We start from the raw sequence: 27,401 nt of genomic DNA on the forward strand, positions 1-27,401 counted from the left end.
TGGGGAAACAACAGAAATGGCACAATTCAGCTTTCAACTTCGAATAAAAAAAAAACTTAACCGTAGTCACATAGTGCACTCTGGTGGTTCGATGTTAATTCACGAGCGTATCAGCAGGGGCTGACGTTTGATAGGCAAAGCACAATCTGTTTTTCTCTCACAGTTCATTGCATTTCCACAGTCTGTTTAAAACAAACTGTGACTCTTCCTTTGGTCTATCTAAAGTGTGTAGGAGAGAAAAGCATCTATTATTCCTTCTTCAATGGTTTCAACTCATGAGCTCCTCACCGGCCTGACAATTACCATGAATTATCTTCACTTCCAGACAATCAATTAAGCGAATTATTGAACTCCTCTATTTTCTCTGAAACCTTATCGGTTCTCCCCAGCAGGGCACCGCGGTGGAGATAGATCGCAGATTGTGAAACCTCTAAAGACCGATTCTTCATCACCTGAGAATGTGCTTAATGCATAACTCCATATAGCCCCACCACGGTCAACCCTGTGTAGGTTAAGAGGAGGGGAATGAAGAGAAAAATTGTCAGGCACATGTACTTTTAAAAAGACTTTTCCTGTTCATTTGTTTCATGTTGCTATCATTCCAAAATAAAAACATGATAAACAAACAAAAAAGGTAATAATATGATGCTCTATATGGAGTTACTTATGTATTGTATAGCCTATTACACAATTTCCCCTGTGATTTAAAGGCTTTTAATACAGAAATTACCATATACAGACACAAAAAATTTTTAAACAAATTAGCTGAGTCGCAAAAGTTGGGTTGTTTTGTCATTTATACACAAACACTGATGTTATGAATATGGTTTGTGCCATCAGCTAGTAATGAATCAATGATCACTTTCTGCCATCTAGTGTTAGACATAAAAACAACACGGATATAGTGAAATATTTGCGATGTTAGATTGCCATCTTTTGGAAGTTACCACTTTAAGAGAGATATTTACACATTAATGTCTCTGAGATATATGCAGGAAAATTCATTTGAACTATCTTGTCATCTTATCTCGTCGCTCTCGTAACTAAAAGATTTGAGTAGATAGGCCGAATTCAAACTGGCGTTTAGTATTTTGCCGTTTTTGGACAAAGTGCATTTAGAGACTTAAAAATGTATTGAAAAATGTTTAAAAACCTAAAAATTACTCACCAATTTTTTTAATTGTGATTTTACAGAACATGTGTTCGTCGTCATGTCATGTGCGTAATGACCCTAATGATTTAAACACGTGAAGGGACTTTTATTTTATATTTAAAATATAAACTTTCACGTTTATATTAGTTTTGTTTTTCAAATTGTAGGATCAATGATCTACTTAAAATCTAGGATAAAAATAATGTATTTATGTACAACAATATATTTAAAAGTAGGCTAAAGTTGGCAGTACAATATATAATTAAAGCACAAGAGATTTAGAAATCAATAAAAATATTTGGATAATATTATTGGAACCAAACATGGTTTGATAACAACAAAACTAAAAAATATTTAATTTAGTTTAAATATCTTATTAAGTGAAATTATATAGTGCTGGTCATAGATTCATCTAGATTAATCTCATACAAAATAAAAGTAATTTTTTGCATAATATATGAGTTTGTGCTGTGTGTAATTATTATGTATATATAAATTATAAATACACACATTTATGTATGTATTTAAAAACACACATGTGTATATATATATTTATTTATATTTTTATATATTCTATATTATATATAAATAAAAAATTATATATAAATAAAACATTTATTAAATATATGTATGTGTGTGCGTTTAAATATACATAATATTTACACACACCACAAACTCATATATTATGCATAAAATGACTTTTATTTCTAGTTACAGGAACACTTATTTTACAAGAATAATAAATGTATATTTAAACTAAAAAAATGCATAGGCTATATGAAAAATAAATGATTGCATGTATAAAAAATGACTTGGAAATATGCAAGTGTTCCTGAAGCTGAACTGGTGGAGCATAGTGTTAGCAAGGTCATGCGCTAGATCCCAGGAAACAGTGCTGTGAAAAAGTATTTGCCCCTTCCTGATTTTTTTTACATATGTGTCACGCTTAAATGATTTGAAACAGATTTTAATATTACACAAAAATAACCTGAGTAACTACGAAATGCAGTTTTTAATAATGCTTTTATTAATTACAGTAAAAAGCACCCAAACCAACTTGGATGGCCCTGTGTGAAAAAGTAATTGCCCCCTCTCAAAGTAATTGACATATCAGTCTAGAAAGGGTCTCCAGCGAATCAGGATGAGAGCTATTTTCCACAAATGGAGAAAACTTGGAACAATATTGAACTTTCCCAGGAGTGGCTGGCCTACCAAAACTACTCCAGGGGCAAAACGGCAACTCATTCAGGAGGTCATAAAAGAACCCAGAACAACATCTAAGAAACTGCAAGCCTCATTTATGGTCAGTGTTCATGATTCAACAATAGAGACTGGGTAAAAATGGCATCCACATGAGAGTTGTGGCACAACCACCTATTAGGTTTAGGGGGCAATTACATTTTCACACAGGGCCAGGCTGGTTTGGATAGTTTTGTCCCTTAATAAATAAAATTATGATTTTAAAAATACTTACAGCACTTATAAACTTCCAATGCACTGTTGGATAAAATGCCAAATGCATTAATGTACAGCTTTGTTTTTAAAAAGTATAAAACATATTACACTCTTTGCAAATTGTTTGCTCACAATCTTAGAGCAACTATGTTTCTGGGCTCTGGGACCAGAGAAGGAGGGGCGAGATTTGTTCAGTGCACATCGCTCGGGGGCGCGCATCAGCGGCTGAGCTCAGCACGCGCGCTCACTGTTGCCGCTCGTTCTTTGTCCTCCATTGCAGCTGGTGTTCACAGCTCCGACGCACCGCGCAGGCCCGAAGTAGCGCAGCCGCTCTGAGGTTAGTGCCCTACCGCGCAATCTCCAGCCATTTCAGCCCCGGCGCAGCCGCACCAAACAACCCGGCAGCGTTTTCATTTCACATACTCGTTCGCGCAGATGCAGATCGCGACGACGCAAAACAGAGCATGGGATGATATCTGGGGCGTTTTTTGGGATGGCAATACTTTATTTACGTCGGATCGGGACATAAAGAATAATGGCGCAGTCACAGGCCTTTGGCCTACTGAATTTAAATCATTCGTGCAACCGTTTAGCTCCTGTTTTTGTGCAGATGCTAAAATAGCATCGCCGAGCTTGAAATTTTGTGTTTTTATATTTGATTGGGGAATTTAAATTAATGTATGCTTTATATCATATTAACAAACCGATCGGGTTTAATCGGAAAGTAATGTCGTCTAAATTTGAATTTATACAGAATCGACAACCGGCTTAAATTTCACTTAAAGGGATAATTTTCACATTCTGCATGTTTCTTTCTATGTTTAGTATGTGTAAACAAGCAGTTTTTCAGTCAGAAGTCGTTATTGGTCGTTTTGATAATAGGTTTTGTTTTATCGCGCGCTCTTTACACATTATTCACAGCTTGAAAATAACCGCCATTTATGTCACTTATTGCAGGTCTGAGGTAACGTTAACGTTACTATGTATCGATTCAGTTCTTGGAAAGATACACACATACCCTAAAATCGACTATAAGTATTTGTATATATTGTCATTTTTGTCCTGTTAAACGCCGTGTTTGTTGAATTTAATATAACGTTACCATTTTCCAATGCTTTAGCGTCAGGCTGATGAATGAATGTTGCTGCACGAGCTGGTTTATATAACTCGTGCATCATGACAGAAACATCATAATCCTTATTTATATAGGCTATTATACAACATTTCATTTTATATAAAGTTTTATTTTTATATATCCCAAACGTTGCAATAAATGTAATTCCCACTGCTGGCTGTCAGTTACATGTTAAATCCATGACTGGTTATTTAATAAAAGTTAATAAGGTTCTTGTTCTGTGTCATTCAGTTTGTCACTTATAATGCTTAACTTACGTTGGTTTGTATGCAGCAGATTAATATAAAAATAAATCGCATTACTTAAAGTTTTGCAAGATTGTAATAACTTGCACAAATAACAAATGCACTCGCCAATAATAATCTCAGTTACATTCAATTTAATAGACTACTAATAAACAATAAACAAAATAAACAATTATTACTAAAATTAATAGTTTTTTATCATGAATTTGTTCACACATTGCTGTGTTTTTAGTGCCCCCTACTGGAAAGTGTTAAAATGCAACTACGTACAATACAGAAAACATGTGACGTATGTATGAATAGAAATGAGACGGGCACTTTTGCTCTACACATTAGCACAAATATTTTTTAATGTTCATGATCTTTATTTCCAGTATATTTACATTTGCCAGGCATTTTTATCCAAGGTGACTTCCAATGCATTCAAGCTATTATTTTTTAAGTGATCCCTGTGCTCGAACCCATGACCTTTTCTTAGTTAACGCAATGCTCTACCAGTTGAGCTGCACGTATGTAAATTAAAATATATAATGGGTGCTACTTTTTTCTAATACTCTGTAACGAAGTACCACAGCAAAAACTATATTTCATATATTAAAATAGGTAATAATATTGTGTTTTAGGATAAGAATACCCTCTTTTACACATTTTGTGCCATCTTTTTTGCCACTTAGTCAACATTGATCTTTGTTTGGTTTAAAAATAAGCAGAACAATGCTCAGGAAACAGTAGCCGTGATGGATAATATGTTCAGTAGTTATCATAAGACAATAATGATTTTAACTTTAGCTTGTTTATGAATATCTCCTCCGTAAATGAAAACATATAAACGTTTACTTGTGTTGTCGTGTTTGCCAACTGCTGGTGTATTTGTGTGCCAGTGTGTTTGAGGGAAACTGTTTCGGGTGATGGAAGACCACACGGTGCATCAGACAGAACACATGACCACCATCGAGGCCCACGCTGTGTCACAGGTCGGGCAGGTGCACGTCGCCACGTACACGGAACATGGCATGCTAAGCGCGGATGAGGATTCGCCTTCCTCTCCTGACGATGATGCGTACGATGACTCCGACATCCTTAATTCAACCGGGACAGATGAGGTGACTGCGCATCTGGCTGCTGCAGGTGAGACCCTAGTTGATTCCCAATTGGGTACAACTGGCCTAGGAGTTCTTAGCTTTCACTTTGGTAAACCTATTAAACTATGAAATAGTTAATAGCTAATAAATATAAAGGTTGTCAAATACTCAAAAATCTTTTGTTAGTACATAAGGCACAAAAATGTACTGAAATAGACCACTAGATGGTGCACTTGAATAAAAAGTCCTTATATTAGGATGGTTGTCTGTGCTTGTTCATATCTACAGTAGTTAATTTTGAGAAATCTGATCTCATGATTCCTCATAAACCACTTATCGTAAGACCTAAATTCTTTGCTTTTTAGGGCCTGTTGGCATGGCAGCAGCTGCCGCCGTTGCAACAGGAAAGAAACGGAAGCGGCCGCACATTTTTGAGTCAAACCCCTCAATCCGTAAAAGACAACAGACTCGACTGCTTAGGTAAAAGTATATCTTCACAAACACAAACTGACCATTTTGATTTTCTAAATAAAATCTTATTGACTGAGGATTATGATCGCAGGAAGCTGAGAGCTACTCTAGACGAGTACACAACACGGGTTGGCCAGCAAGCGATTGTTTTGTGCATCTCTCCATCTAAACCAAACCCTGTGTTTCGAGTCTTTGGAGCGGCCCCATTAGAAAATGTGGTGAGTGCGTGTGCTTTCCCTTTTATAACATTTAATAATAGAATTGCATTTTTCGATTTGTTCTTGCTTCTTTTCTTTTATGTGATCAGGTGAGGAAATACAAGAGCATGATTTTAGAGGATTTGGAAAACGCCTTGGCTGAACATGCGCCTCCTGGTGGTGGCGAGCTGACCTCTGAACTTCCTCCACTTACTATAGATGGCATACCAGTGTCTGTGGACAAGATGACACAGGTGGGCACCAGAGGGCGCTGCAAGACAAATATACAGTTTTTGCAGTTAATAATTTGGCAGACAGTTTTATCTGAACCAACTTGCGCATTCATACATGTGTAGCACAAGCTGTATGTGCATATTCTTTGGGATCAGACCCATGATACTTCTTTTAAGCTTGAAGGCATTTAAATGAGTCTGTTCAGTTATTTATAGCGTGCGAATTCCCATCAAAATGGATTTAAATGACTTGCCTTCACATCAAAAAAATTAATTTCTCAGCTATATAGGGATGATAAATTGTCAACATTAATGCAAATAATTATTATCTTTTGAAATCAATATTGACATAAATTATTAAAATATGGCTGTAAATGAAGCAATGAAAATTGCATTGTTTAAAGTTTATTTATTTGAAAAACAGCATAATTATAGAGCATAACTTGAATTTTTAAAAGACATATTTTAATTTATTTTTTACATTTCTTACTTCCTCTGGATTTTTTTAAAAGTCACAGGCATAAATTTCTTCATGTTTTGATGAACACAAAAGAAGACATTTTGAGGAATGTTTGAACCAAACCGATCAGAAGCCCCATTGACTTCCATAGTAGGATAAAATAATACTATGGAGGTCAATGGGGCTTCTGACAAAACCAATTGTAGGCCCCGTTGACTTCCATGGTAGGATAAAATGGGACTGTGGAGGTCAATGGGGCTTCTGATCGGTTTGATCGGAGGCCCCGTTGACTTCAATGGTTGGATAGAATAATACTGTGGAAGTCGATGGGGCTTCTGACCAGGCCAATCAGAGGCCCCATTGACTTCAATAGTTGGATAAAATAATACTATGGAGGTCAGTGAGGCTTCTGACCAAGCCAATCAGAAGCTCCACTGACTTCCATAGTAGGACATAAGAAACCAATGATGAGCCCCATTGACTTCCATAATAGGATAAAATAATACTAATCAAGTCAATGGGGCTTTTGATCGGTTTGTTAAGAATCGCCATTGACTTTAATAGTTGGATAAAATAATACTATGGAAGTTAATGGGGCTTCTGACCAAGTCGATCAGAAGCCCCATTTACTTCAATAGTTGGATAAAATAATACTATGGAAGTCAATGGGGCTTCTGATCGGTTTGGTCAGAAGTCCCGTTGACATCAATATTGGATAAAATAATACTATGGAAGTCAATGGGGCTTCTGACCAAGCCGGGGCTTCTGACCAAGCCGATCAGAAGCCCCATTGACTTCAATAGTTGGATAAAATAATACTATGGAAGTCAATGAGGCTTCTGACCAAACTGATCAGAAGCCCCATTGACTTTCAAAGGTGGATAAAATAATACTATGGAAGTTTATGGGGCTTCTGACCAAGCCAATCAGAAGCCCCATTGACTTCAATTGTTGGATAAAATAATACTATAGAGGTCAATAAGGCTTCTGACCAAACAGATCAGAAGCCCCATTTGACTTCAATAGTTGGATAAAATAATACTGTGGAAGTCAATGGGACTTCTGACCAAGCCAATCAGAAGCCCCATTGACTTTCATAGTTGGATAAAATAATACAATGGAAGTCAATGGGGTTTCTTGTTGGTTTGGTCAAAAGCCCCGTTGATTCAATAGTTGGATAAAATAATATTATTGAAGTCAATGGGGCTTCTGACCAAGCCGATCAGAAGCCCCATTGACTTCCATAGTAGGATATAAGAATTCAGTGGAAGTCTATGGGTCTTCTGATCGATTTGGTAACAAACGTTTTTCAAAATATCTTTGTTCATCCGAACAAAGAAATTTATATAGGTTTGTAATAACATGAAAGTGAGTAAATCATGACAGAATTTTCATTTTTAGGTGAACTATCCCTTTAAGAAAATCTGTCTGATAGATCAGTGGTTCTCAAACTTTTTCAGCGTGCGGCCCCCTTTGTTTACGGAACATGCCTTCGCGGCCCCCCCAAAGAATATTTATGACAAAAAACAGTTCTAAAACTTTACATTTTAATTAAACAAAACATTAAATTATACAAAGTAGTGCTGCCTTATTTTTTTAGGTTTGATTTCACAGAATTCATGATAAATTAATGTATTTTATAAAAATGTCATAAAACTGGGGGCCCCCCTGGCACCATCTCGCGGCCCCCCTGGGGGCCCCGGACCCCAGTTTGAGAAACACTGTGATAGATACATTGCTGCCATTTACTCCAGAGTGTTTGCTCGGGTCTTTTTCCAGAATCTCTTGTTTGTCTGTGTGATGTTGCTGACGCAGTGAATCATCCCAGATTCATCAGAGACCATATGCAGGTCTCACGTCATTTACTACAGCGAATGCTACCGTAGTTCTGCGTCCCCCAGGGTTATTAGGACCTAGACCAGTTGTTCTTGTTTTTTTCCTGAATAAAGATAATACAACTAGTTTAACTGGTTAATTTACCAGTTTATCCTTACTCAACCCCCCATGATGTTTGGGGGCGGGCTGATGATAGTCGGTGTCCCCCAGGACAGACACACCTTGCTTGGTTTGTGGCAGTTGGAGGCAGGTCTGTACAGGGATCATCAGGTGAAGCTTGTGTGCGCGAGTAATTATCACACACACCGTGGTCGAGCACAGAGGTTTCTGATTGGCTCCCAGGTGGATTAAGAGCAGAGCAGGGGAAGGGAATGGGTGGCCGAGCGGTGTCTTTGAGGTGCAAGATTCCTCTTAATTCCTTCGCCGTGTAATTAGACCATCTGCACAAACACAAGGAAGAGCCTACTACATAATGCTTGTGTAGGCAATCTGTTACATGGATTTAGTTGTAGTTGACATCAGTATTTATTTAAGTTTTGTTTTGTTTTCCACTTTTGTTTGGTGAGTTTTTATGGTTTTTCAGGAAATATTGGGAATTTTAAAAAAGTCAAACCTGGTATAGTTGCATAAGATTTTAAAAGGTAATGTAAATGTTGTAAAAGTAGTGATGCACCGATATATTGACGGTATATTATAATCGGTATCGGTAGATGACAAAATCCACACTATCAGACATCAGTCGATTGCTTAAAAACAGCCGATGATAAGGGCAGATTATGTCCTGGCAATTAAAAGGTGATTATTTTGATTTGGGTCACAATAGCTGCGTTTCCATTACCTTTTAAATTGCGCAAATTGACATTACGAATTAAAAAAAAAAAACAAACACGTAAATTTAGCAAAAACTCCCATATATTGCAAAATAAAAGGTGAAGTATTTCACAAAACTGCAATAGCAGCAGTTTATTCGCATTTTCAGGTCACCGGATGCAAGTCACATTATTATTATTTGAAGATGATGCGGTATGTACTACAACCTCCTAGAAACACCTCAATATGTGTCCGCTCCCAAGTATAAGAGGCTTTCCTTGCCAACAATGTTTGGATAACATCTCTTTTGATTTAAAATAGTACTATTATCTCCAAGAAACACCTCATACGTTGCCGCTCCTAAGTATAAGGGGCTTTCTTGGCATTTGGATAATACTCTTACGTCTCCTTTGGTTAAAAATAATCCCTAGTGCGGTGGATGTGATATTAGTAAACCTACCAACATCAGTCGACGTGATGTTTTAGAATTACTCGTCGCGAGAGGAAAAACTATGTTTTAAGTGCATATCATCAATTAATGGAAACGTCGTTATTTCGCCATAACAGTTTGTCGACATTTAGAAAATAACGCTAAAAGTTTTGCGCAAAACTGCAATGGAAACGCAGCTACTGACAGTATTGCAGTTTGTACGCTCCGCAGTTCTAGGATTTCATGACGTAATATTTAGAAGCAAAACTCGTCATCTATCTTAATCAGATGATGTCATTCTAAGTAATCGAATATCGTATCGGCATAGACAAATAATATTTTACAGTTGTGCGCCATTTTAACATATATAAAAGTAAACACATCCATGCTTGGAAATGTCATGAAAAGTTCAATTTGGAATAAATATTTCTAGCTGTACTTTGCTTTAAAGTATTTTATTGGTTAAAAATTGATGTTAAAATTTTTGTGTTTTAATTAATTGATATTTCTTATTAAAAAAACACAAGTTTCAGTCTTTCTCAAGCTGTATGGTGCCAAAATTAGCCTTTAAGGTATTAGTCCATTTTCTAAAAAAAATCCAGATAATTTAATCACCACCATTTAATCATCATCCAAAATGTTGTTGTCGTTCTTTGTTCAGTCGAGAAGAAATTATGTTTTTTGAGGAAAACATTCCAGGATTTTTCTCATTTTAATGGACTTTAATGGACCCCAATACTTCACCGTTTTAATGCAGTTTAATATTGCAGTTTCAAAGGACTCTAAACGATCTCAAACGAGGCATAAGGGTCTTATCTAGTGAAATGATTGTCATTCTTGGCAAGAAAAAGACAAAATATGCATTTTAAAACCCCAACATATTGTCTTTCTGTGGTTTTGTGACGTCCTATTGAAACTTACCCCCCCAGTGTTTACAAGTGTTGAGAAAGAGGACCGATCCGATGTTGTTGTATGTCGAATGATACTAATTAATGTCTTTGTGTCAGTTTATTGTTTAAAATAGTCCGCAAATGTGCGTTTCATATATGTAACACGTGACCTTTCCATGTCATTACGCAATTACGTGAGGTCGCGTCACACAGCCGGAGGAAGAAAATAAGTTGTGGTTTAAAAGTGCAAACAATCGTTTCTCTAGATAAGACCCTTGTGCCTCGTTTGAGATCGTTTAGAGTCCTTTGAAAATGCAATTTTGAACTGCGTTGAAACTGTTAAGTGTTGGGGTCCATTGGGGTCAATGGTTTGAGAACCACTACCCCGAATGACCTTTTATAATTTTTAGTAGTGAAGGATCCCTGCATTTGTGTGTTAATTTGTTAAATACTTTTCTTCCGCCATGTAGTTGTCTGTTACCGACTAATGTCAGGCTAGCAGGAAGTGTGTTTGTGACATAGGTAGAGCAAGGGGGAGAAGGTCTTTTGGGAAGTGATTTATTCCTCAAGCCAAATTTAGCCTGTGATGTTGAGGTTAACCGACGTTGCTACAGTTCAATCCAATTCGCATTTAGTTGTATAGCGCTTTTCAATGTTTACACTGCCGCAAAGTAGCTTCAATAAAGGACACAATGTAAAACACAATAAAAAAATGTGATCAGTTTATAGTCCAGCACTGGCGTCATCTGAAGTCTTTGCTAGGCCGGTGTCATCTTTCCATGTGTGTTGAAAGGCAGGATCCAGATTGGAGCTGGCGTAATGACTAGTTACCTCAGGATGAGCATCAGAGAGCCTTGGAGTACAATCCCTGTCGTGCCTACGGAATTACAAAGGGCACTGAGGACACAAGGATAAACTCCGCCCTACTCCGATCACCAAGTGTTTCATTAAACACACTTTTGCATAATGCAAAAAATCTGATTCCTGATGTTCATGTATTCATCAGCTATCATCTTGCAAGAAATTGTTTCGCATCCGACTCAATCTACTGCAGTCAGGTTGCACCGAATCCTCACCTATAGATTTGCCTCTAAATAGAAACCTAATAGTCTCCCTTTAAAAGCAATATGTGTGGACAGACTGTCTGTAGCCAGCCACACAAGGAAGAGAATAATCAATGGCTTATTGTATTCAAACTCATTTTCATACACATTTATTTTTTCCTGCTTTAAAAAATCATTTGAACTGATATTGTGCTTTGATTCTTTGCAGGCTCAGCTCCGAGCATTCATTCCCGAAATGCTGAAGTATTCCACTGGCCGCGGGAAGCCCGGCTGGGGAAAAGAGAGTTGCAAGCCTATCTGGTGGCCGGAGGACATTCCCTGGGCCAACGTACGGAGCGATGTCCGAACTGAAGAGCAGAAACAGAGGGTAATCTTGACACAATTGTGGTCTTAAAATGTATCTTAATATTTTCTCAGCTATAAAATTGGATTTAATATTTAAACTCACACACTGTTAATGCCTATCTCATGTTAATCTTGAGTACCTATTAAAGATGTAATACTACTCTATATATCCAAAGAGTTTGATCAGATTTATTAATCGGAAATAAGACATACGATTTAATTCTTGCATCATATTAACTTCATGAATCTCTGTATCTGTTGGAAACAGGTGTCGTGGACACAAGCCCTGAGGACTATAGTTAAAAACTGCTACAAGCAACATGGGAGAGAAGACCTGCTTTACGCCTTCGAGGACCAGATTACCACACAACATATTGCCACAACAACCACACACAGCATTGCACACCTGGTTCCATCACAGACTGTAGTGCAGACGATCAGTAATCCTGACGGGACGGTCTCGCTCATACAGGTGGGAGGAGCTACACGAACAACAATATATAGCTTTATTTTCTAGGCTTAATAAATATAAAAGAAATCAAAACTTTTATTTACTTCAAAAATATCTTAACCGGTAAATTAGCACAAAATTTCAGCACACAACAACCTGCATTCAGCTATGTCTCTATTTACATATGGAAGTTTTCACAATTTTAGTTTTTCCCCGCCATCATTTTTAAAAAAAAGTTGCCAGCCAGCGCCAGCATTTTTTATGATTTTCTCAAAAGTTTAATGCCTTCCAGATTTTTTTTTTCTTTAAATATTTAAACGCAATATATCAAATGAAAGAACTTCATTTGTTCTCTTTTAATCACCTCTCAAATATGGGTAGGTTTCTTAAAAAAAAAAAAGAACCAACAAGCGCATGAAATCAGTATTCATTGAGAGCGATTCGGGAGTCGATTGCGCTGTATGCAATCAAGTTGCTCTTAAGGGGGTCCCACACCGGCCGGGCAGCTCAGCGCCGTGCCATTCTAAAAAAATTTGAACACATTGTTTTCTATGAGTCTACGCACACCGGCGCCGACAGGTGGCACCTGTCCGCGGTGCCCTGCTACGACTCAAGAAGTTGCTCAAATCCCTGTCCTGCCACTTACATAGTTTAACATTAAATAACATCATATTTGTCCCAAATTATTAATGATTAACATTGGCTGCTAACGTATTATGCATTTTGAAGCAGACGCTATCTGACTAAGCACGCGCTATTTAATGTGCACTTCCGGTTCTATTATACCTCCGAGTTGTCCTAGACGCGACGCGGCGCTGAGCAGCGCGTCCGGTGTGTGACCCCCTTTACGGTATTTTGATGTCATCCGCATGTCAGTCTGCACAACGTCGTATGAAGTCGAACACACCTGACACAGTGGTTTTTGGAATGAACTAAATTTTTGTCGACATTTAGAAAATAATGCATACTTTTTTTGCGCAAATCTTTAACTCTTCTCGTCAGTGGCGGGGAAAGAGTTAATGGGAATGCAGCTAGTAATAGACGTTACAAGTAACTTCCTGAAATGTGCATTTTTTTAATAAAAGTTCATTTAGTTTGTCATGCGATAATATAATTTGTAAGGGGGCATGCACACCAAAGCTTTTACGCCCGTGGCCAACACATTTTTTCAATTGTTTTTCAATGGAAGCTCTGCGGTTTTTCCGCGCTGAGCGTTGATAGTTGAAAGGGATTCAACTTTGGGTGAAAAGCTCCGCTCGTCAATGTCAGTTCTCACACAGCCATCCAATCACAGTGGAGGAAGGGCGGGACAAGTATCACAACAACCAATCGGCTCACAGCTACTAAAGCGCACGGCTGAAGAAAGCTGGCGCTCAGCTGAAAAAACAGCTGGCAATCGCTATCCTCCAGGCGTTTTTAGCCGCATTTAAAAGTTTTGGTGTGCACAACCCCTAATGAAGTAAATTTTTTTAATATGTTCTTTTTTGTACGTCACAAAAAAACTTGAATATACACACAGTACTAAAATGAATCCTTGATTAAATGTTTTTGCTAAAACAAAATCTTTAACTAACATACAGGTTGGCACTGGAGCGACGGTAGCAACATTAGCAGACGCATCTGATCTACCTGGTACGGTAACAGTCGCCCAGGTGAACTACTCCACAGTTACAGATGGAGAGGTAACGTCAATATTCAGTGTAATCACTTCCTTTTCATGTTCTTGACTAGTTATTTGTACTTACAGGTCATAACTCTCTGTTCTTCTTTCCTCTGTAAGGTGGAGCAAAATTGGGCCACACTACAGGGTGGTGAAATGACCATCCAGACAACGCAAGCATCAGAGGCCAATCAAGCGGTGGCCTCATTGGCTGAAGCAGCGGTCGCCGCGTCGCAAGAGATGCAGTCTGGGGCGACGGTTACCATGGCGCTCAACAGGTACTCATGGGAAACGATGGTGAAGTTGGCTTTTGAGAAAGCGATAGGAAATACCGTACCACAGCAGCGACTAACTAACTCAGTCCCAGTCGCAGATTCGATTCCCAGAGGTCTCGTTACAGCCCCTCACCTGAGCCCGTTCTCCTGTTTATCACAAGCAGGTAGCATCACCAGCTGCCCAGAAATACAGCACAGTGGGAACAATTGGTTTATTCTCCATTCCCACAACAATTAGGCTGAGGCGGCAATGTTTTCTGTGCTAGACCGAGGTCTTATTATTACTAAAGTAAATCTGCCTTAAGGGTGCGGTCGGAGCATCTTCATTCACTCCCAACTTCACTAAAGCTCCTGTAGCCACTTCCAGATTTGGTATGCTTAGACATTTTTGTAGAGCTCAGCTAACTTAGGCAGGTGGTTATCTTATTTTGACAACAATTATTTTCCTGCACTAGGGGGCAGCACACACCAGTCTGTCCATCACATCCTGTCGAAATGAATGCGTCTGTGGCAGCAGGATTGTCATCAGATATGTTTTTGTGTTTTGCAGCGAAGCAGCAGCTCATGCGGTGGCAACTTTAGCAGAGGCAACGTTACAGGGCGGAGGACAAATTGTGTTAGCGGGAGAGACGGCGGCCGCAGTAGGAGCTTTAACTGGAGTTCAGGACGGCACCGGTACGAGTCCCTCTGTGCATTCACTGCAGTATTTCTATTTCCCAACACAAGTTCAAATCAAGACCCCTCCCTGAACACACACATAAATGCATAAATTTCACTTAGGGTTGTCATGATGCTGAAATATCAAGTTAGTAGCATTTATTGAATTGTATTAAAACATTGATATATAATAATGTAAGGCATGTGTGGATAGTTTCATGCTACATTTAAATATTAAAGCAAAGATGTTACGATCGTTTATTTTGCTACGTTTGAACCGAGATTCAATAAATTATAAGCAAAAACTGTCTAAATGATCGATGTATAAAGAAGATTAGTCGAGACATTTAGTACAGACTAGGGCTGGGCAATATTGATCAAAATCTTTTCTTTTTTTTTAGGACTGACGATATACGATAAATATCTCAGTGTGTATGTGGCATAAAAGTTTTCATGCAAGTCAAAGCCTCATGTGAAATGTCACGTTTATATTTATTAAAGCAGCTTATGATGAAGATAAAATTCAAGACCGTGTTTTCCTTCCTGTTGTACGACGTGTGAGCTGGTTGGAGAGAGCGTACATCTGACATCGGTGTAGATTTCTGACTGAGCCTCTGTTTTAAAAGTCATATCAGATCATACCGATATAGACAATATACCGATATATTGCCAAAACTCGATATACTGCCCAGCCCTAATACAGACAATGCTAACACAAAAATTATTTTTTTGTGATTTCCCTGATGCTTGTATTTTATTTCGATTGTGTGTATATGTACTTTGCCATTTCACTTTGTTATTACTTTTATTATTTGTTTTCAATGATGTACTTGTATTATAAACCCTTTGAAGGTGCTTTCAAAGGCGCTATATAAAATAAAAATATTATTATTATTATTAAACACTTTTAAACTGTTTAACATACACTCACCTGATTCATGTATAATCCTAAAAGATACCTATATGCATAGGTAAAACCACACCCATAAACACCTGCAGCTTCTGAGACAGGCTGTCTGCAGCCATTCAGACCCTCAGTGATGTGGCAGCTGTTTTTTTAAGCTAAAAAAAAATTATATGCATTGCAGTTGAAGCTTTATCATAACTAACAGGAATGTTTGGGGGTCATATGAAATGATGATGTCATGAAGTTCACTTAGGCATGCATGCATAAGGTGTGTTGAAGTGTATTGTAATCCCCTGGGTGTTTGTGGGACAGATGGTGTGTGTGTGTGACCTGTGTCACAGACTCCAGCGTCTACACGTCTCTCTAATCTCAACCACTAAGCGCTCTGCATATGTAGAGCATCAGTCTCGAGTACTCTAGCTATGAGTGGATGGTGCTTACACATGCATTAGAAATGGTGATGCAGTCTATTCTGTCTGGTGCACTGAAGGCATTTGTTACAACGTAATGAAATGGCACGAGACGCTTTCTTTTCGTCATGATCAAGTAAATGTAGAAGATGAAATATTGAATGTATTTGGTTTTGGACAAGTGAGAAGATGATGCGTTTTAAAGAATTGCAATGTTTAGTTTAAAATATATATATATATATATATATATATATATATATATATATATATATATATATATATATATATATATATATATATATATATATATATATTTAAAGTGGTCATATCACGAAAATCTGACTTTTCCATGTTTAAGTGGTATAATTGGGTCACCAGCATACCCGTCAACCCTCCCGTTCAAACAATTTCCCGTATTTTTCGTCTTTCTATAAAAAAATCCCACTTTCCGTATTTGATGTTTGTTACATTCACCTGCAGTAAAGCAGGTGGCAGTATATCTGTAACATATCACGAAAATCTGACTTTTCCATGTTTAAGTGGTATAATTGGATCCCCAGCATACCCGTCAACCCTCCCGTTCAAACAATTTCCCGTATTTTTCGTCTTTCTATAAAAAAATCCCACTTTCCGTATTTGATGTTTGTTACATTCACCTGCAGTAAAGCAGGTGGCAGTATATCTGTAACATATCACGAAAATCTGACTTTTCCATGTTTAAGTGGTATAATTGGGTCACCAGCATACCCGTCAACCCTCCCGTTCAAACAATTTCCCATATTTTTCATCTTTCTATAAAAAATCCCACTTTCCGTATTTGATGTTTGCTACATTCACTGGCAGTAAAGCAGGTGGCAGTATATCTGTAACATATCACGAAAATCTGACTTTTCCATGTTTAAGTGGTATAATTGGATCCCCAGCATACCCGTCAACCCTCCCGTTCAAATAATTTCCCGTATTTTTCGTCTTTCTATAAAAATCCCACTTTCCGTATTTGATGTTTGCTACATTCACCTGCAGTAAAGCAGGTGGCAGTATACCTGTAACATATCACGAAAATCTGACTTTTCCATGTTTAAGTGGTATAATTGGATCCCCAGCATACCCGTCAACCCTCCCGTTCAAATAATTTCCCGTATTTTTCGTCTTTCTATAAAAAATCCCACTTTCCGTATTTGATGTTTGCTACATTCACCTGCAGTAAAGCAGGTGGCAGTATATCTGTAACATATCACGAAAATCTGACTTTTCCATGTTTAAGTGGTATAATTGGATCCCCAGCATACCCGTCAACCCTCCTGTTCAAACAATTTCCCGTATTTTTCGTCTTTCTATAAAAAATCCCACTTTCCGTATTTGATGTTTGCTACATTCACCTGCAGTAAAGCAGGTGGCAGTATATCTGTAACATATCACGAAAATCTGACTTTTCCATGTTTAAGTGGTATAATTGGATCCCCAGCATACCCGTCAACCCTCCCGTTCAAACAATTTCCCGTATTTTTCGTCTTTCTATAAAAAATCCCACTTTCCGTATTTGATGTTTGCTACATTCACCTGCAGTAAAGCAGGTGGCAGTATACCTGTAACATATCACGAAAATCTGACTTTTCCATGTTTAAGTGGTATAATTGGATCCCCAGCATACCCGTCAACCCTCCCGTTCAAACAATTTCCCGTATTTTTCGTCTTTCTATAAAAAAAATCCCACTTTCCGTATTTGATGTTTACTACATTCACCTGCAGTAAAGCAGGTGGCAGTATACCTGTAACATATCACTCAAACAACACCCGCCAATGAAACAAGTAGAAGAAGAAAAGCTCCCTGAGGATGGATGGAGGATGACGAGCCATGCGCAAAGCTACAACCGTCACGCGCATAAAACGCCCTTTAGCGTGCACAAGCGTACACAAACTCACACATTTGGAAATTTTAATTTCTTTGTAACTTTAAGGGGTGTAACGATTAACCATGCAAATACACGTTTTCTCAATGAATGAATTACGGTGAAATCCAAATGCCAGGGGGCGCTCTCGTGCAGAAACACCCTTTGTGCCACAAAAGAAGTAGCATTACAAACGCTATTCCAGGAAATGTCTACAGGAATATTTATATGGGCGTCCTTCAAATTGTTTCCGGTATTTTCATGATAATAAAGAATATTTTGAATGATTGTGTTTAACGAGTGTTGATTTTTTAAATGCACGTTATAAACGACTCCAACTCGTAATGATTTTAGGACTTCCTACTGACCAAATGTCGTATTACATGCACAAGCTGTGCACGAAACACAGAATCGCAGCCTTGCGATTCCGAATCGATTTCAGACAGGCATTTTTAATGGGACACACGATTAATCGTTACAGGCCTAGTAACTTTACGTAAGTTACAAAAAACACTGCTGTTTGTGCTTTACAGGTTAACTCGGAAGGTGTTAAGGACTGTAACATCCGTTTGTTAGGGTTTTGGGAAATTTCCCTTATTTTCAAATCCCAATGTTGACAGGTGCTTCTATCAACCTAGAAAACTTGAAAAAGATCAACCCAGTAACTTAGTTTGAGTAAACCATTCTCTGCAAGCATGTGAAAAATTAGGTCGTTCAGATTTTGCCTGTTTTGTGATGTAGGTAGCAAGTCTGATTACAATAATACCACCATCTTATCTGCACTATCACAGCACTGCCATTTAGTGCAAAAAAAATAATTGACGGCACAATTGAGTTTCAATTTCAACAAACCACCATTATTGCGATCAGTGTTTGCTTTTCATCAGCTCACACCCAAAAATGGCACACCTATAGTGGCAATACGCTATATGTCGAACATCATGTGACCAAACCGGAAAACTGGGTCGATCGCTTCGGGTTCTGTATGCTCTACGCCGACATGGTGCTGCTTTCATACATGAAGCTTTTAGGAGCTATCAAAGACGAAAATAACTTTTTTTATACTTTATAGCTTTTCACAAAGGGATTTTCTTCTCACATAAGAATAAAAAAGAACATAACACAAATACTACTACTACGAATAACAATAACAAGATACGATAGCACATACAGGCAACCGGAACCGATCGACCCAGTTTTCCGGTTTGGTCACATGACGTTCGACATGTAGCGTATTTTATTATGCTATAATAAATTATCTCTGGGGTATTTTGAGCTAAAACTTCACATACACACTCTGGGGAATCCAAAGACTTATTTTACATCTTTAAAAAAAATCGCAAAATATGACCCCTTTAAAAATCATATTTTTGGGGGATCAAAGAGGATCTTATGTTTTGGGTTCAGTAATTACACTTTAATGGCAATGAAAAGGTCAGTAGTCAGTTATTGAAATGCCTTATTTTCACAAATGTCACTTTAGTCATTTCAATTTAACAAATGTGAGACTTTTGCTGCAAAACCCTCTTAAGTGCATGCAAAAATCTCCACTTTTAAAAAAAGTCTCCAGTCCCTTTTCACTGTCCTTTCTGAATAAATTCAGTCAATATCCTAATATATTCTGTAAATCTCTTTTAACCAGATTAAAAAAAAAATCTGCACCATGACGTCATCCATTCAATTCTTCTTCCGTGCACTTAGAGGACTTTGCTGAAAAATCGACGTCTAGTGCAGATGAAGGAGAAACCAATGAATAAAAGATTGCAATTTATCATAGTTTTGAACAACCATCACATTATTTTGCATGGTGACCCAGATATCAATATGATATATTGCAAAGTCCCTGTCCTAAATTGGTTCTCCTTGAGTTCTTTTCTAGTGACCTGTCCTGGCTTTCCCCGTTGCCTCCGGTGACCAATAAGAAGTCCCTCCCCCAACCCTCGAGGATCCCTCTTAAAGGGCTTTGATCCTCTCCATTATCAGTGCATTGTCTAATCACAGAGCCAGCTGTCAACACTAGGAAGCCCAGTCTATAAAACACACACACACACACACGATCACATGACATTAGGAGAATAGACAAGAGCAAGGGGTGTGTTTAAACATATAAAGCTGATTAGCAGGTATTAAAACCACTTTTAAAGAAATGGCCTTTCTCACACCTTTATAAGTTGTCGCTTGAGCAATGTGAAACAGCGTTTTCTTGATTCTGTATCAATATCTTGGTCATAAAAAATTGCTGTTCTTTGTTGTTATTTGTAAATGTGATGTATTTGCATTGTACTCACTTATTTCTCTTAAATTAGCTTTTTTTATTGCATTCTTAGCTCAGAAATAGAAATAATGGTTGGTTTACATAATGTTTAGTCACATCACTGACGCTCTGAATAGTATCAAATTTAATATCAAATTTTTTTAAGATTTTTATTTTATTATTTGTATTTTAATTAATAACTCTAAATAGATACATTTTAAAGCATACTAAACGTTGTTTTTTGTCCATCCTCTTGGAGGGGATTGCATGCTCGCATTAGAAAAGCCATCTGTTAAAATCTCCCCCATCTTTTATTTTTTGTGAATGAGCTAAACGAGTCTCTTTACATAACGCTGTACCGATTACTTCCGGATTCAAAACGTTTGGGCCGAGTACATCGTGTTTCTCACGCGTGTAAACCAAGCAGGGTTTATCTGAGTCAGTTGTGATCTGTCTTTTCCCTAAATGATGCAGTCACTTTAAAACTGCACAATTAAAACCTAATTTACGTTTCAGCTCGGAGAGGCTGGTAAGAGCGCAGTCGACCACAGACCCCGTTGATGGGCAGCCGGCGTTTATTGACTATTCAATCAGTGAAATGGCAGGACAGACGCAGCTTTGAAGTAGCTGGTCTCAAGTAATCGTAAATGATTTACCTTCCTTCACTCCAGTGTACCTTTAAGCTCTCGCAGAAACCCTCGATGTCAAAGTGATGAAGGGTTTGTAGGTACTTCACCCAAAAAAAACAATGCTTCACAATCTCCCCGACAATTATTGAGATGTAATTACCAAAAAACAGTTAACTAAATAAACATTTAGGTTTTATTTTACATCCAAAGATCTTAATCATTCTTGTTATTGTGATACCTTAAAATCATGTTATTAATTTAATAATATTACATTTATTTCATATAGTGAAGGCCAACAACGACACCAAAGTCTTTCTAAAGAAGTCAAGTTGCTGATCCGCACCTGTCAGATACTGCGCATGCGCAAAGTTTAATGTGCAAAGTTTTTATGGTTGTTTAAATGGTAACCGAGCCCCGCCTCTAGAGAATGTCATTTTTATAATGGTTGACGATTGGCTCTTTTTACTGGAAGATGGGACTAGAGCGGCTATAATGACCGTTGCGGCTTCCTTATACATAGCAATAGCATTGACACATCTTGTTAATATTAAATATGTTTGTTGACACTTACCGGTGAAATGTGCTTAAAATCTTAATGGTCCTAAAAAGTTTTTTTTAAATATAATAATATAATTTGTATGTGATAAATTATATATAAATAATAAATAATACATTTTGTGTATAGTGATTTTTATATATTTAAGGATTTTGGGAAATATTACCTGAACATATGAAGAGTTCAGATGCAAAAGTGTCCGTCAGAAATGAGATGATGATATTAACCAAATGTTCTCGGCAAATATTATATGTCCATCGAAAACCACGCATGCACTTAGATGGTTTTGCAGCGAAAAAGTCACATTTTTTAAATACCAGTTAAAGGTGCAGTGTGTAAATTGTAGCGGCATCTAGTGGTGAGGTTGCGAATTGCAACCAACGGCTTAGTCCACTACTCACACCTCGCTTTTGAAACACATAGAGAAGCTATGGTAGCCGCCACCGGACAAACATCATCGTCGGAGACAACTTAGTAAAAATATTTGTAGAAGAAAAATGGCAGCACAAAATGGCGACTTCCATGTAAGGGGACCCTCGGTGTATGTAGATAAAAAGATGTTCTAAGGTAATAAACATATAACGGTTCATTTTAAAAAGGTCTTTATACACCCCTGATAATATAGTTTTGTATAATATGTTGCATTTCTGTTGAGAGATCCTTCTAAAATGTACACACTGCACCTTTAAATGACCAAAGAAGTGACATTTGTTAAAATTAGTCATTTTTAATTACTGACTAAGAACCGTTTCATCGTCATTAAAGTAAAATTACTGAACCTAGACGCACTTAGAGGGTTTTGCATCTGAACCCTTCATATTTTCCAATATATTGACAGCTTATTTGAAATTCACCCCAAGAGTGGATATCATCAAGGGTCTGGTGCAGTAAGATAAATAAAATTTATACTTAAAGTTCAGTATTTTTAGTATATCTCATTTAAGGGTCAAAACTGATCGTCTTTATAAAGCCGAAATTGAAAGGAAATTTTATCTTTAGGAGTTTGTGCCGGCACTGGTAGGAGACAAAGAAACTGACAGACTAAATAGAGAACGTGATTGAAATATGAGCCTTTCCTGTAGGCACTAGAGTTTCGAACTGCTTTGCAAGTCACTACTTTGTAAACAACACTGCATTGGCCAAAATTATGAGCCTTACTGGATGGGAAAATGAGTGACAGTTCTGCGGCCTCCAGTTTGAGTGCATCTGTAATCCAGGAATGGAAAAAGACATAAAGAAAAAGAGACGGAAGTTGGGAGCGGCCCATTTCAATTACTCCATTGTTCCGCATTGCAGTGCGATGCAGCGCCCTGCCCTCGGCCCCCTTTTCTTCTGGGCCCGTCCAAGTAGTGCGCAGACTCTAAACGTGGTCGCTCGATCAAGAAGCGTCCTCATATCCCCTCCCTCCTGCTGTCTCGATTTCATGTGTGACGTACATCACACACTACTAGAGCATCTTTGGTAGCCGCCTCCAATGCTGATTCGATTGTGTGATTTGTCTTATGACCAAGAAATGTGCAATACCATACAAGTAGTATGCACTAATTATAATTATTTTCACCATTTTTTCTGCATGAATAGCCAAATGACCTACTAAGTTTGTTGAGATGTGCAGTACACAAAAGAACACACTGTTAGAGATACTTAATCCCACAATGCAATGCACTTGACCTGACCTGTTTTCAGTGTGACAAATGCACTGCCGAAACTAAATTTATAATAAAATGAATATTAAAACTACATGCCACTTTAAAAGAAAAGATTGTTTGATAAAAAACAAAAATAAAATAGGCAGTGTTTAGTTTATAGTGCTTACAGGGTTCCCACGGGTTATGGAATTTCTGGAGTATCATGGAATTTTAAAGTCAAAATTTTACATCTATTCCAGACATTGAAAGTCAGGGAATTTAATACTTTTTTTGTCCAAGTCGTGGAATATCAGGGATGGTATGTGTCGTTTGTCATATTAAATTTTAGTTTGCATTTATAAAAAGGTAATCTTAGAAATAGGTCATTAAAATAAAATTTTTAGTCAATTAAAGTCAACCCTGTGCTCCTGAGTGGGACACTTCACTTTTTAAAAAAAAATATGCAAATTTTCCAGCTCCCCTAGAGTTAAACATTTGATTTGTACCGTTTTGGAATCCATTCAGCTGATCTCCGGGTCTGGCGGTACCACTTTTAGCATAGCTTAGCATAATCCATTGAATCTGATTAGAGCATTAGCATCGCGCCTAAAAATAACCAGATAGTTTCGATATTTTTTCTATTGATATTATGCAGCAGCTGAAAATTGTTTCCTTGTTAACTTTCAATAGCAGAGGATTATTTTCAGGCGCTGTGTAATATCATTGCGCCTCTTGCTGCCGTGTTACGGCAGCAAAGTCTTTGATTATTACGCCAGAAAGAGAGTATAGTTCCTAGCCATATCTGCCTTGAAAATCAGAACTTTTAATTTTCTGTCGGCCTTAGTACACGATGTAACTACAGAAGAGTCAAGTTTTAAATAGGAAATATATCAAAACTCTTTGGTTATGTTTTTAGCGCAATGCTAATGGTCTAATCCGATTTAATGGATTGTGCTAAGCTAAGCTAAAAGTGGTACCACCAGACACGGAGATCAACTGAATGGATTCCAAAGCGGTAAAAATCAAATGTTTAACTCTAGGGGAGCTGGAAAATAAGCATATTTTCAAAAAAAGTGGAGTGTCCCTTTTAATACTCGGCTATGTTAGCAATGCAAAGGTCAAGCGTTCGATCCCCATGGATTACACATATTGAAAAACAAAATCTAGTCACTTTGGATAAATGCATTTGATGCAAACGTACCATTTGTCAATTTCAATACCTGTTCTCTCATTACAGGCCTCGTCCAGATACCAGTCAGTATGTATCAGACGGTCGTCACCAGTTTGGCCCAGGGAAACCGACCCGTTCAGGTCGCCATGGCTCCCGTCACCACACGCATAGACAATACGGTAACGCTTGACGGACAGGCAGTAGAGGTGGTGACGCTGGAGCAGTGACATACTCTACCCCTGCAGCTGTCTGGGACGGGATCCTCCGCGACTACATAAAGGAAGTAGCTGCTGGAGTATATTGTAAAAATAATATTAAAACCTGTTACCAAACACCTGCAGGGGGCGTAGGGGTTTTTCTTTTTTTGTAAACAATTCAGTCTTATTTTTTTTCCTAGTGTTGTTAAAGATGTTAACGTTAATTTTTTTTAGCTGGTGTTTCGCATAGATGATTATTTTTTTCCCAACAAATACAGCAACCAAAATTCACCCCTCAAAAATTTAGTGGCATAATTTGTTATTTTCCTTCGATTTAAAGCATTAGGTTTCTCACGATGTCTCTGACACATTCTCTTCGCAGTTTTAATTTTACCCATTTGTATATATATATATCATATATATCTTGAACCATCTTGTGCCATATTTGTATGCTTTCATTAATATATTGTGTAAAGTAAATAATTTTAGTATTGCATCCCATTACTCTGACTACTGAGCTGAACATGCATGTATTTTTGTCGGACTGTAAAACATAAAAAATGTTCGTATGCATTTCACTTCCGATGTAAAAAAATCAATCTTGACTGATAATGTGGTACTTAATTGTTCACTCAGCTACCTGTAGTTCATTATATTGTACTGTTAATAGATGACTATAAATGTTGACGAATTAATGACAAGCGGAAGATGTAGCACTCCATTTCTTTCAACTTTTTATACATCAATAAAAAACTTTACATATTTGTTAGTATTTTGGAAACAGCAAATATTATCAAACTGTTGGGTATTTATTGTAATTTATTTTTCATTCGTTTGGACACAAAATGTTGAAAGATATGTCAATATAAAATATTTTGAGTGCTAAGTGACAGAACCATATTTGCTTTTTCTCTTACATCTGGTTTTAGTTCTGTGTATAATGTAATTTTGTGTATTGGATGTTCATTTCTTGACATGATTTAGAAAATTATTTTTCGGTCTCTGCTTTGCGACACGCGTCAACATTAGGTCGACTTTCTATGTAAAACTTGTACAATATAAAGTTTGTTGAAACTTGATGATCTTGCTGGTAAGAGAATAATGGTGACATTGATGTGGCACGACATGTCAGAGTTTGACTTTTTCCCCTTTTATCCATTCGTGGAAATAAAATGGCCACTATTTATAAACTGCCTCAAGTGCCTTATTGGGTTTATAAAATAATTACAATATTATTTTACTAAACGCGTTCCCACGTGTCCTTGAAAGTTTGAGAATCTGGAGGAAAAAGAAATATATATAAGTCATTGAAATTGCTTGAATCTATTTTATGCAAGAAGTTTTCTGGAAAAAAAATCCATATTATTCCATGTGTAGTGTAGGATAATATCATAAAAATTCTAGACTTTTTAAGCACACGTGTTAAACTGTTCGCTTTAAATGCTTTTATCTTCTGTATGCGAATGTTGATTCATACCTAAATACTTCTTTCATAGTTGTGTTTGACGCATGAAAACGTCTCGGGTTACGTATGTAACTGTTGTTGCCTGAGAAGGGAACGAGATGCTGCGTCTCCCTTGCAATACTTCCTGCGTCCCTGTAACGCCATCTTTGGCAATATTTCAGATAGCGATATACTTCCTGGCTCCCGTGTCACCCTGTCTTTGTCATTTAGCCTCACCATTGGTTAAATTTGATATACACATTCAGATGTATTTAAAAAAAACTTGGAGGCATCCCTAAAGTGTCACTGCAGTGACGCAGCGCAAGTTCCCTTGAATGGGAACTGTAACAATGTTGCTTTGTTTCACAATACCAAGTACGCCAAACTCGGACTTGTGTCCTTCGTAGTTCGAACTTGTAAAAGTTCAAACTCGGAAGAACGAACTCCTGACGCGAAATGCATTTTTTTAAGGGAAACTTCGCTTTTTTCATAAGTCCACACAAGTCTCCTCTAAAATGCATAAAATTTACGATAAAATGGGCATGATCAAGAACACATCCGGGGATTAATTATGTGAACTTGGGCTTGATGCGAACTTTGAATTGGAACAGTACTTGGGCCGCGACTGATGACGTTTCACAAGTCCACAAGAACGCAAGTATATTACAATAAACGCATATTGAGTTATTTTTTTTAACATATTCCTATGGCTAATGTATCTTTAAAGGTAACATGGATTATAACCTTGCTCTCACTTGAAATGTGTCCCCACATTTAGTCCTTGAATTTGAGGAACAGTATTAGACCTGGAAAGTCTGACATGAAAGGTCCTTGAATTTGAAGTTAACTAAGGTTCTGGGAACCCTGTTTGTAGCAATAGCCAGCAATACATTTTATTGGTCAAAATTATCAATTTTTTAATGCCAAAACAACATAAGAATATAATGTAAAGCTTGAAACCTATTTTTCTTAAATGTCCTAACTGTAAATATAGTTAAAAATTATTTATAAGTATTCGATATAGACCGTTTCAGCAGTAACAACATAAACAAGCAGCTGTCGCCGTCCGCACGTAACTTGTGGGTAAACTTCGCTACAGAATAAATAACAACAAAGTTCTTTAAACGTTCTTTATTTATATAACAAGCAAAAACAACACATAGATTACATAGGAAACCAAAACATTTGTTATTTTCGACGAGGCATTTGTTCAAGAGATCAGTTTAGCAACTAGTCAGACCATAAAAAAAAAACGACTTAACCGGAAGTAAGGTTCGAATACAGACGTGTATATCACGTGCGTCCGATGAAACCGTCTATATGTTGCTTTGTTTTCTCAATATTAATTTTTTTGCACCCTTAAATTCCAGATTTGTAGTTGTATTTCTGCCAAATATTTCCCTTTCCTAACCATACATCAATGGAAAGCTTATTTATTTCATATTATGCTAAAAAAGTTGACCCTTA

At 37.4% G+C, this 27,401-nt stretch overlaps 1 protein-coding gene across 2 annotated transcripts; it reads left to right on the forward strand.

Moving 5' to 3' along the window:
* The first annotated feature begins 2,785 nt into the window (after nucleotides 1–2,785).
* nrf1 (nuclear respiratory factor 1) lies at nucleotides 2,786–25,680 on the forward strand. Of its 2 annotated transcripts, none has more exons than XM_055190652.2 (11): nucleotides 2,786–2,945; nucleotides 4,870–5,116; nucleotides 5,436–5,550; nucleotides 5,633–5,759; nucleotides 5,849–5,992; nucleotides 11,670–11,828; nucleotides 12,075–12,278; nucleotides 13,838–13,939; nucleotides 14,038–14,195; nucleotides 14,743–14,867; nucleotides 24,360–25,680. In XM_055190652.2, exons 2-11 carry the CDS (start codon nucleotides 4,897–4,899, stop codon nucleotides 24,518–24,520), a joined length of 1,515 nt encoding a protein of 504 aa, XP_055046627.1. In that variant the 5' UTR covers nucleotides 2,786–2,945; nucleotides 4,870–4,896; the 3' UTR covers nucleotides 24,521–25,680. The 2 variants fall into 2 exon arrangements, with proteins under 2 accessions (XP_055046627.1, XP_073724540.1); XM_073868439.1 differs by lacking the exon at nucleotides 24,360–25,680 and adding an exon at nucleotides 15,251–15,769.
* Nucleotides 25,681–27,401: the final 1,721 nt, after the last annotated feature.

This window comes from Misgurnus anguillicaudatus, chromosome 1 (genome assembly GCF_027580225.2).
Source record: "Misgurnus anguillicaudatus chromosome 1, ASM2758022v2, whole genome shotgun sequence".
In the NCBI taxonomy this organism is placed as follows: domain Eukaryota; kingdom Metazoa; phylum Chordata; class Actinopteri; order Cypriniformes; family Cobitidae; genus Misgurnus; species Misgurnus anguillicaudatus.

What these genes read in the sequence shown, in the direction of transcription:
- nrf1 (XM_055190652.2), top strand. Translation starts at nt 4,897, where the DNA reads ATGGAAGACCACACGGTGCATCAGACAGAACACATGACCACCATCGAG. An exon ending in CAACAGACTCGACTGCTTAG is followed by an intron (nt 5,551 to 5,632) that starts GTAAAAGTATAT and finishes TTATGATCGCAG; the next exon opens with GAAGCTGAGAGCTACTCTAG. An exon ending in GGACGGTCTCGCTCATACAG is followed by an intron (nt 12,279 to 13,837) that starts GTGGGAGGAGCT and finishes ACTAACATACAG; the next exon opens with GTTGGCACTGGAGCGACGGT.